The 12,101-nt window shown below is 45.9% G+C and overlaps 1 protein-coding gene across 1 annotated transcript in view; it reads left to right on the forward strand.

Moving 5' to 3' along the window:
* The window catches only part of pdgfrb (platelet-derived growth factor receptor, beta polypeptide), a gene marked incomplete at its 3' end in the record, with an annotated part of 36,739 nt that extends 27,387 nt beyond the window's left edge, over positions 1–9,352 (forward strand). The window contains exons 13-23 of the mRNA XM_084448636.1: positions 1,664–1,768; positions 2,122–2,232; positions 2,960–3,119; positions 3,338–3,504; positions 3,890–4,008; positions 5,032–5,154; positions 5,661–5,772; positions 6,901–7,000; positions 7,648–7,753; positions 8,461–8,738; positions 9,208–9,352. Of these exons, the coding sequence (XP_084304762.1) occupies positions 1,664–1,768; positions 2,122–2,232; positions 2,960–3,119; positions 3,338–3,504; positions 3,890–4,008; positions 5,032–5,154; positions 5,661–5,772; positions 6,901–7,000; positions 7,648–7,753; positions 8,461–8,738; positions 9,208–9,352 (1,526 nt within the window). The remainder of the gene's footprint in view (positions 1–1,663; positions 1,769–2,121; positions 2,233–2,959; positions 3,120–3,337; positions 3,505–3,889; positions 4,009–5,031; positions 5,155–5,660; positions 5,773–6,900; positions 7,001–7,647; positions 7,754–8,460; positions 8,739–9,207) is intronic.
* Positions 9,353–12,101: the final 2,749 nt, after the last annotated feature.

Below are 12,101 nucleotides of genomic sequence, written 5' to 3' on the forward strand. Positions count from 1 at the left end.
TTCTGGGTAAGACTATGTCCTCTATCTGGATAAGACTATGTCCTCTATCTGGGTAAGACTATGTTCTCTTTCTGGGTAAGACTATGTCCTCTATCTGGGTAAGACTATGTCCTCTATCTGGATAAGACTATGTCCTCTATCTGGGTAAAACTATGTCCTCTATCTGGATAAGACTATGTCATCTATCTGGGTAGAGTCATATGTATGTCCAGGAGGGAAAACAAGCTGGCCTGGTCAGCCTACGGCTTTTTTCATTCATTAAAGTTTATTTGAATAGAGACAGATGCAGTGTACATTGTTAAGTTGCGCAGCAATCTTCCAAAGAACTGCTTCATAGCAGGTATAGCTATTGCTAATTTCCAATGCCCGTCCCTAGAAGGGCCTTTAAAATAACAAACATAAAACATGCATAAAATATGCATGATATACGCAGCTGACAGCTCAGTCTACACACATACATACATACATACATACATACATACATACATACATACATACATACATACATACATACATACATACCTGTACATACATACATACATACATACATACATACATACATAAATACTTGTACATACATACATACATACATACATACATACATACATACACACATACATACATACATACATACATACATACATACATACATACATACATACATACATACATACACACATACATACAATAAAAAATATTCACAGCATACACATACTATATACCCACCCCTCCTAACCCCTACATATACTACACATTGCATACACACACAATTATACACACCACATGTATATACCCACCCCTCCTAACCCCAACATACACTTACATCATACACCTACAACCCCCCCACCCACCCCCATACACATACCCCCCCCCCCCCCCCATGCCCCTACATATGGCTACATGTCTGATTATCTTTTAGGAATTCTTTCAGTTTGACTTTAAAATGCTTATTGCTATGAACTATTTTGAGCTAATACACTTTTGACTCTAGCCTGACACTCTCACACACACACACAGACACACACACAGACACACACACACACACACACACACACACACACACACACACACACACACAGACACACAGACTCTAGCCTGACACTCTTTGCCGTTGCCATTTCGTTTCACTTCCTTGTTCAGTCTGATCAGGATCCCATCGCAGCCGTTTTCCCAGATGGGCGTGGCCGAAGAGGGAGTCTTCAGCGATTAGTTCAGCCCTTAACCAATCACATTGCACAGTTTAATTCAAAGGAAGCATTCAAAGGACGCTGATTGGCCGGTTCGGAATTCCAACCAGAAGGTCACTCTGGACGAGAGCCTTTCAGACCCAGAATCACATTTCGAAAATGTGAAAATTCAGATTCAGGGGCTGGAGCCAGGCTAGTGAAGGTCTAGTAAAAATCTCAGGACACTAGTCTCTATGGCTCACTAGTGCCAAAAATTTGTATAACTTATAAAGGTGTCAGCGAACGGAAGGCCTGGGTACTTCAGTACATCGAAAGGGCCCATTAGATCTAGAAGTATAATTCATCTCTGTTTTATAAACCAGCTCTATGTAGACTGAATGCATTGTCTGCAGCTTGACTTGACTGTTGTAACAGAACCACTGTTGTGACAAGACCATGTTTGTGTGTGTGTTGTTTTGTTTGTGTTTGTGTTGCAGGTCGCACTCTCGGGTCGGGAGCGTTCGGGCGCGTGGTGGAGGCGACCGCCTACGGTCTCAGTCACGCCCAGTCCAGCACTAAAGTTGCGGTGAAAATGTTAAAATGTACGTGACGGAACTCGCAATGTTGTCCTTTGTTCCAGGTTCTACCGTGCAGAGAGCACTGCTGGGACCGCCTTGTGTGGGTTCCTTTTCAAGGTCACATGAGTGGGTTTTCATACCGTCAGCCCCAGCGGCAGAGTCACAGGCTGACCAGCCCAGCTGGGCGTCAGTCTACCCGCCAGTCTGCCTCTGCTCTCGCCAGCTTGTCACCATCAAGCCTGGCAAAGCATAAACACCGAGCTCCTACAGGCTTTTATGACCAGCTATTATTATTATATAATGTTATTATCCTGTTCTGGTCAGTTTTGAATCCCTTTCATAACGAGCTACCCTCTCTGCCCCCCTCCACCCTGCAGCGACAGCCCGGAGGAGTGAGACGCAGGCCCTGATGTCGGAGCTGAAGATCATGAGTCACCTGGGCCCTCACCTCAACATCGTTAACCTGCTGGGGGCGTGCACCAAGCAGGGTGAGCCCGCCCTCCACGCCGTGGCAATCTTTGTTTATGTTAATGCGGTGCATTCCGGCAAAAAATACTTCCCCAGCAGCTAGTTTCATTTCCAGGCAGCTTCTTTGAAATTATTTTAGGAATTTGAGCTTCTAGCGATTTTGTTAGTACAACTCATACCACATATAGAACCACTCTTATGATATAAAGCTCATCTCTTGAACACATTGAAGAAGGAGGACAGAAAAGCCTTGTATTAAAAATAATGTATTCTTCACCCCCGGCATATACAGTAGCTACAGTAACCATCTCTTTGAACTGTTGCTTTAATGGTAACTGAAGGGTCTATTAGCAGACGAGAACAGCTCTGGTCCTGAGGCTGATCATTACAGTATGTGAACTCTGTTCCACTTTCCAGACCCACTTAAAGCACACATTACTATATTTCCCCACTACTTGTGTAACCGAGTGAAACGTGAGAGTAGCTGGTTGAAACACACTCCTCAAAGGAGCGCTGACAGTCCCTCCAAGAGGGACGTCCCTATTGGCGCAACGGTCAGCGCGTCCGCCTCCCAAGCGAGAGTCTTGGGGAGACATGCCCTGGACGGAACGGAAGACATGCAGTTGTCTTTATTTTCATTATGACCTGAATACACAAAGACGATTCTCAAATGAATGGTATGGCAATCATTTTTGCATTTTTATTTTATTTTTTAAATCTTGAATCTTGATTTTCCCGCCATTCAAGGCCCCCTCTACCTGGTAACGGAGTACTGTCGCTACGGCGACCTGGTGGACTACCTGCACAGGAACAAGCACAGCTTCCTGCAGTACCACGCGGAGAAGAACCAGGAGGATTCTGGGTGCAGGGTGTCTGGAGAAAGCACCCCGATCAGCCAGAGGAAAGGGTGAGCGGCACTAAGGCACCACAGAAGAAGACGAAACCAAAAACCATAGAACATCCATTCGGTCTTCAGTTCTGTTCTACCACATCCGGAGCTCTCTCACTCTCTGTATTGACACACATTCCCAAAATACAGTTTGCTTTTGTTTTAATCGATCCGCAGAGTTTAAAGCGTTTAACGAAGCCTTTTTCTATGCCCTCCTCCATCTTGTGTCCCTCAAGCTACGTGTCGTTTAGCAGCGAGAGTGACGGAGGGTACATGGACATGAGCAAAGACGAGCCCGCCCTCTACGTCCCCATGCAGGAGCAGAAAGACACCGTCAAATACGTCGACATCCAGGCCTCTCCGTACGAGTCGCCCTACCAGCAGGACCTGTACCAGGAGCAAGGTAGCCTACACAGACCAGGGCCTGTGTGACCTTTATTTAACCAGGCAAGACCCCCGAGGTTTAGATATTCTCCCGCGAGGGTGGATGTTCACATAAGGTCGGTTTCCTTCACCCAGGCTGAGACTACAGTAGTGTAGCACTAATAGACCCTTGTCATGGATAATCTCCTTGTACTTGCTAGTTGCCTTGATAGAAATGTGAACTGCAAATAGTATTTTGTTTATATGGATCACCATGCTCTGACTGCTTATAACCATTGTTGTCCTGTTGTTTGTGGGTGTGTGTGTGTGTTTATTTATGTGTGTGCATGCGTGTGTGTGTGTGTATGTGCGTGCGTGTGCGTGCGTGTGCGTGTGTGCATGCGTGCGTGTGCGTGTGTGTGTAGGCCAGACCAGAGTGGACTCCACCCTGGTCCTCAGCGACTCCCGGACCCTCAGCTACGACGACCTGCTGGGCTTCTGCTACCAGGTGGCCCAGGGGATGGAGTTCCTGGCCTCCAAGAACGTACGTTCTCCTCTCATGCAGTATCCCACCCTCGTATCAGGCCATTTAAAGACCCCATCTCTCTTCCCCTTGACTATATCTGCACTGGACAACAATACTCCCCAGTATCGTGGCTCAGGAGGTAGAGCGGGTCGCCCAATGACCGCAGGGTCGGCGGTTCGAATCCCGTCTCCTCCTCATGTCGAAGTGCCCTTGGGCAAGACACTGAACCCCAAATTGCTCCGAATGGAGCAGGTTAGCACCTTGCATGGCAGCTGCCGCCATCGGTGTGTGTGAATGGGGGAATGAGAGGCCATTGTAATGCACTTTGGATAAAAGCACTAAGTGCAGTCTATTTACCACTTACCATCTATCGGTACCTCCTCTCCCTGAGCCAGGCTCTGTGGGATCTTAAAACAGGGCTAGCCCTCTGGAAGTCAGTGGGAGTTCAGAACAGAGTTTCCCAACCTGGGGTCCGGCCCCCCCTTAGGGGGGCGCCAACGATCGCAGGGGGTGCGCCAGGCCTCAGATAAACCGAGGCCTTAATATCATACTCAGCTAGACAAATATTTGTTAAAGAATCATGTCATTGACATGTCACACAGCGGCTGTAACAAAATACATGATTATGTCTGATAGGGCCAAACGCCTACTACACTACAATTCTACGTATATAAATTCAACAAATTAATCAGAGACTCCGAATTGCATCAACATTGACGTTACTGCTTAGCTATCGAAGCGCTTCATTGTACCCTTACTTACCCCTGATGGAATTTGCCCCCCCAAGTCATTGTGAAGTGTGTGTCGACCTCCGTTGGACGTAGACTGGACATCCAGTGTTGACCTCCGTAGGACGTAGACTGGACATCCAGTGTTGACCTCCGTAGGATGTAGACTGGACGTTCACGACTTGGGAGGGGGATGCGAGTTCCATCAGGTGTAAGTCAGGGGGGTTCTAGGGAAGAACTGTTGGGAACCCCGGGTTTAGAGGGTATTTCACTCCCTGGTTGCGAGTCTCTGAGGCCCTGGTCTCCCCTACAGTGTGTTCACCGGGACCTGGCAGCCAGAAACGTGCTGATCTGCGAGGGAAAGCTGGTGAAGATCTGCGACTTCGGACTGGCCAGGGACATCATGCACGACTCCAACTACATCTCCAAAGGCAGCGTGAGTATCACAGGCAGACGGACAGACAGGAAGACAGGAAGACAGACGGACAGACAGACAGACAGATGGACAGCAGATAGACAGACAAGCATATAGACAGACAGACAGACAGACAGACAGACAGACAGACAGACAGACAGGCAGGCAGTCAGGCAGACGGACGGACGGACGGACAGACGGAAAAGCATAAAGACAGACAGACGGACAGACAGACAGACAGACAGACAGACAGACAGACAGGCAGGCAGGCAGGCAGGCAGGCAGAGAGAGAGACAGACAGACAGACAGGCAGCCAGACCCGCATGAGTCTCGTGACACTACAGGTCTGTGGTGTGATGTAGGCAATTCATCTGAAAGACATACAGTACATTAGAAACACATGAATTCTACTTTCCAGTGTTAACCATGGTCTCAGTGTTGTTTACCATCAGAGGTCCTTATTCATGACAGTACAGTATACTGCCCCGCCCAGCGTGACCCTCCTACCCTCTGTCTGCCCCCGCCAGACCTTCCTGCCCCTGAAGTGGATGGCCCCTGAGAGCATCTTCCACAACCTGTACACCAGCCTGAGTGACGTCTGGTCCTACGGCATCCTGCTCTGGGAGATCTTCACCCTGGGTCAGTTACATCTAGTTTACTCTATATGACACCAGCCTGAGCAACATCTGGTCTGGTCTGGTCTGGTCTGGTCTGGTCTGGTCTGGTCTGGTCTGGTCTGGTCTGGTCTGGTCTGGTCTGGTCTGGTCTGATCTGATCTGATCTTCACTCTGGGTCAGTTACACCTAGTTTACTCTATATGACACCAGCCTGAGCAACATCTGGTCTGGTCTGGTCTGGTCTGGTCTGGTCTGGTCTGGTCTGGTCTTCACCCTGGGTCAGTTACACCTAGTTTACTGTATATAACACCAGCCTGGGTGACATCTGGTCTGGTCTGGTCTGGTCTGGCCTGGTCTGGTCTGGTCTGGTCTGGTCTGGTCTGGTCTGGTCTGGTCTGGTCTGGTCTGGTCTGATCTGGTCTGATCCTGTCTGGTCTGGTCTGATCTGGTCTGATCTGGTCTGATCCTGTCTGGTCTGGTCTGGTCTGGTCTGGTCTGGTCTGATCTGATCTGGTCTGGTCTGGTCTGGTCTGGTCTGGTCTTCACCCTGGGTCAGTTACACCTAGTTTACTGTATATAACACCAGCCTGGGTGACATCTGGTCTGGTCTGATCCTCACCCAGGGTCAGTGAGGGTACTCAAGCCAGAGGCGGCTCACGGGGGGGGGGTCTGGTCGTACCAGTTTGAACGTGATACAACCGTGGATAAAGGGACTGTCTGCGGGTGTATATAGAATTAGGGAGAATATAAATAATCTAAGAAAGGTTGTTTCAGTTGGGTTTGACAGTCTGCATGTCTAATCCTAAAACTGGTTCAGTTGTCTTGAGGGTCAGAAGATTCTCTTTCCTATTAGCCACAGTCGAGGTTTTGAATCAATTACATTTCAGTTCTTTCTTTTTTTTTAAATGACTAACTAATAATGTTTCTGGGCATCTTCTGTATGGTGTTGTGTGGAGAAAGTATTCTGGAAAGATCTGAGAGACAACTTCTAATGCTGAAGTTTAACAGTTTTTTTTAATGATCAAGACAGATTAACAAACAAACATTTTGGCTGGAGTGTTGACCGTTCCCACCACCCTAATACCGATCTAAGAAGCCCTTCTAAGCCTCTCTAACCGGTCTTGTACCTATGGTGTTGTTGTTGTGACAGGAGGCACGCCCTACCCTGACCTGCCCATGAACGAGCTGTTCTACAGCGCCCTGAAGAGGGGGTACCGCATGGCCAAGCCTGCTCACGCCTCAGACGAAGTGTAAGTCTGACTAGGACCATCTGCATCCCACTGTAAAAACCCTCTCTACTGTACCTCCATACCAGTACAAATGCGTGATAAACATTTCATAAACCTAATGTATGAGTCACAGAGATTAAAAGAGATTTCAATTCCAGGGCCCCCCTTGAAAAAGTAACACTGAGCAATAGCAAAGATAAATACAGTGTACAACTAATAGAACACGTGCGCAGTGAACCTGTCGTCCCCCAACCATAATGCATGTCGTCAGCCTGTACAGTTGTTGAATGTGGAGCTTTTCTAGTTTAGATGTATCTATAGAGCCGGCATATAGGCCAATCATATTTTTGTTCAGCCTAAAATGAAGGCATATATTCGAAAGAGAGTAGTGAATTAAAATATCAGTGATTAAAATAGTTACTATAAAAAGAACCTCAATCTATTTTAACTTTCTGTAGGGCAAAAAAATATGTGACAATGTGGGGAATTGTGGCGAGCGCCCCCAGGTGGTGAGCTCTGATACATACGTGACAGACGAATGTGTGTGCATGTGTGTGTGAACTAATGTACAGTGGTTAATAGCCCCCCCCGCCCGCAATTTTATCGGGTGGGGGACAAAAATGAAATGATAACTTTCTGGTATGAACTTCTCGTGGCTTGTGTTGCAGTTATGAGGTCATGAAGAAGTGCTGGGATGAGAAGTTTGAGAAGAGACCCGAGTTCTCGTTTCTGGTGCACGCCATGGGGAACATGCTGACGGACGGATATAAAAAGGTAGTGAGTCATCCACTCCCTCTGCCAGACAGACAGACAGACAGACAGACAGACAGACAGACAGACAGACAGACTGCTGTGACTAGCCGTTAAAGCTGCAATAATTGAAATTTCCCCCCCACATTTTTTTGAAACTAATTAAAACCATCTGACATCAGATTGTTTCATTGAGCCATAGCGTCCTAATAGCGTCCAACTTTAATGACTCACCCCTACCAGTTGCCACGTCTTGTTATTCTGCTATTCTCATCACTGCTTGTGTACGGTCCATAACTTTGCTCCGCTCCCGTGCCTTAAACATACATACGTACATATGATACGTTTTAGGCCTTACGTTTAAGTCTCTAGTGGTAGGAAATCTATTATTACTGCTTTAAACTAACAATAGATGACACTACAGTATTAAATCCCTACCGTACTACACACTGGAAATCTCTGATGAATGATCTGTGTATTGCATATATACATATTGGATGTGTGTGCAGTGGTGGTTGATGTATTGTAAATGATCTGATATAGCTTGGTTATCAATTATCTGCTTGACTTGATTGATTCAATTGATTGATTGATTGGTTGATTGATAATCTGTGTATTGAATATGTACATATTGCATGTAGTGGTGATTGATACATCGTAAATGATCTGATACAGCTTGGTTATCTGTTGCTTGGCTTGATGGATTGACTGGCTGATTTGGGTTGGTGCAGAGATACAGCCAGGTGAACGACAGCTTCTTCCAGAGTGACCACCCGGCCGTGGCCCGGACCAAGCCCAGGCTGTGCTCCTTCTCCCCCGCCTCCCCCTCCAACGCCCCGCCCTACCCCAACCCCTACCCCGACCCCTACTCCCGCTCCGCCAGCCCCGGACAGGACACCGACACCCAGGAGGCCCCGCTTTCCAGCAACGACTACATCATCCCCATCCCGGACCCCAGGCCTGAGGAGGTCTGCTCGGACGGCGCCCCCTCCACGGACAGCCCCTCGAGGTACGGCCGGCTTCCCGCCTGGCAGCAGACACACAGGGCGTACACACAGACGCGTGCCACTGCCCAGCACTGGGCACGCCTGGAAGGGGAGATCAGCCATATTTATTCTTCTACACACCCACACAGCCAGATGCCGCACTGAGACAATAGCGGTATTCTGTCTCCTTAGGTTTGTGCTTACAGTCGGTTTAAACCCGCCATGGGACTAGCCAAGTTGGCTTGAAAACAGTAGCTTTGGCCGAGCAGATGTTGGGTCTATCTGGACTGTACTGACTCCATAGTGCTTCACACAGCGCCCCCCAGTGGTTAGGGGAAAGGCGTACACTAGGCTCATATGGTCAAATCTTAGATTGACGGGAGGTTTTCCAGAAACAGAGGAGTCCCAGTCTGGAACTAAGAAGTTCTTATGATGGCAAATCTCCAAAATAGTTTTAATGTGAGTCTTCCTTTGTGGTCTTGCTCCCCTCAGCTGCCTGTCCCTTGAGGAGGAGTCAGACTCCATTTCCCAGCATACATCAGAAACCCTCCCAGAAGACGAGAGGCTCGACGCCAACCAGGAAGAAGTACCGCTGATGTACTCTGGGACGCCAGAAGTAGAGGACAGCTTCCTGTAGCCTTTTAGACGGACATAAGAGAAAAGGTCTGGGGTGCATCCCGAAAACGCCTCCCTGCATCCTCCCTTCCTCCACTCGTCCACTGCTACCCGGACGTAGAGAGGAGGGGAGGACAGGAGAGGAGGGAACTAGGGGACCAAACTGATCTTAAAGTACATAGTAGTTTAGAAACTAAAATTGCACGCGTAAAATCTAAACCTTTGGCGTAAATGTGATCAAGAAAAATCTAAATGAAACACGTTTTTCTGAATTGTAAACAAAATTGATAAAATGCTTCCGCAAAGCATGTGCGTGTGTGTCCCCCCTGGTGGTGTTCTTCGGAAGGTGTGTGGAGGCACATTCATTCGTCACACACAATATTGGGACACCAGGTGGCAGGTACTATGAATGTGGCTGATGGCCATCATGCAGTATTCATATCCACAGAGTGAACGAGTCAGAAGTGAAGGAGCGGAGGTGGACTAACGGGATGCACCCCTGGTTTCTGGGAAAGGCTCTTTGGCTCCTGAAGAGCTGTAGGGAATAGAAGGGGACCCCAGTATCTCAACAAATAATCGCCCCTTCTTCTGTATGCTTTTTGAAACTCTCTAAATGACAGTTGGTACTTCTAAAAGCAACGTTGCACGTTCAACTCAAAATCAGTGTATAATCAGTCTTTACATTATAGTCTTTACCCTTTGAACAAATAGGTTTAAAGCAACTACGAGGAGTTTTTGACTAGTTATAAAACAGTCTCATTTTAATAATGATGCCTCTACATTACCTACATTAGCAAATGCGGCCATCGACGAGAAGATGTTTCCATGTAGTTATTCTATAGATATCTGCTCGCCTGGTCGGCTCGACTAGAAAGGACTGGTTTGTTATAACTCTTTACCTAGTCGCTAGTCATCTTGACCAGTAGCGTCTTTTTGCAGGCTTCCAAAACAAATGCTGGGCTAGGCAAGAGATCTGTACGACAGGAAGCAGCGGTGCTCATGGGAAATGCAGTCGTCTTTCCAGGAAAACACTACCGCTTTTGTCCACAGGTGCCGCTAAAATCAACAGTAACTGAAAAACTCCCTGTAGCTGCTTTAGAACCTTTAATTTGGATGATTTAGATTTATTTTTTTTACTTCCAAATTCTGACATTTCAGAAGGAACCGTTACAAACAGTAGAGTAAAGCCAGGCGTGCAGCTTTTAGATGCCTTATCTCTGCTGAAGATATTAGTGTTTTATATTGATTTGTTGGATTATTTTAGGTGTATCATCAGAATTTTCTTACATAGTATTAAAAAAGAATAACAGATCATGTCTTGCTTTCCATAACGGTTCAACAATTATATCATCAACAGTAGAACCAAATCCACATTAGCAAATGTTCCCAGTCTCATACGGGTGAATGCATTTTAATCCATTCATATTTTCTTGATTATTTGTTGTTTGTTTCTTTGTTTGTTTGTTTGTTTGTAAAATACTGTAAGCATATGAGCCCTTTACATTTCCCCAACTATGGGATGTTATGATTCTAGATGCACTGTTTGAAGTGTAGATGTGTAGAATGTGGTTGCATTTATGCTAGATTAACCTGAGCACAGTGTTACATGAAATGAAGAGTAGCACACATTCGGTTCCGATTTGTTTTTGTATATTTTTATATAGCTGTTTTTATTCTGTTTTATATAGCTGATCTTTTAGACAATTCTGTATCAGTTTTGCACTTTACAATGTTTAGGAAAACATGAATATTAACTACAAAGGGATGAAAAGGTACAATGTTTGAGAGATTGAGAGAGTAGTGAGATCTGATCAGAAATGGAGGTATGGTACGTACAGTAGCAGATACTTCCTCTCTAGGAAAATATACTCTACAAGTACAAGGACTGAGTGAAAGATAGGCTACTGTTAGCATATCACTGCCTTAGTACAAGACAGTACAAAACGTGTCTTTGCGCTGTACAGTATGACAGATTTTTTACTTTGAATTTATTTTGTCTTGTCTAGAGAAGCAAGGTTTATAAACAAATGAAATCATTTATGAACAAGAGCTGTTACATTGAGGGAGATCTCTGATTTTGATTGAGTATTCGATGAAAGGTTTAGTCCAGATACTGTGCATGAACCTGTCTGTCACTTGAGTAATATTCACTCCTTCTGTTTAATTTGCTTTATTCATGCAGCTGCCATATTGGTCAGTCTGACGTAATTGGTGGGACAGATGTGGTAGTGCCCATTGACTCCAATGTTAAAAGTTCACTATAAAAACATCACTTCAAGAACCAAAATAGTCAAAATAACAGGCTGAATACACTAACGGAATTACAAACTCACCATTACCAGACTGATTGTTTTTCAATGCTGTTGTTTTCGCGTTTGGAAATACATGGAGGTGAATGAGCCATAGTGAGCCGTCAGCTGCATTCACTTCCATGTATTTCCAAACACAAAAACTACGGCAGTGAAAAACAATCAGTTTTTTTTTCTTTCTTTATAGTGAACTTTTCACATTGGAGTCAACGGGCACTTTCGCATTCGTCCCATCAATTACGTCAGACAAATATGACAGCTGCGTGAATAAAGCAAATACACTACTATTAAGATATTGAGGATCTGGCGCCTTGTGTAATTACCTGATCTATAGGAACATAGGAATGCAGAGCACACACTACACACTGTCCAGTATGCACACACACACACACACTAAGGTACCAAAGCTTTCCTGTCTGTTTACAAATGTATTTTTATATATATGCAGTATTTTGTATGTTA

This window comes from Borostomias antarcticus (genome assembly GCF_949987555.1).
Source record: "Borostomias antarcticus genome assembly, chromosome: 14".
Lineage (NCBI taxonomy): Eukaryota > Metazoa > Chordata > Actinopteri > Stomiiformes > Stomiidae > Borostomias > Borostomias antarcticus.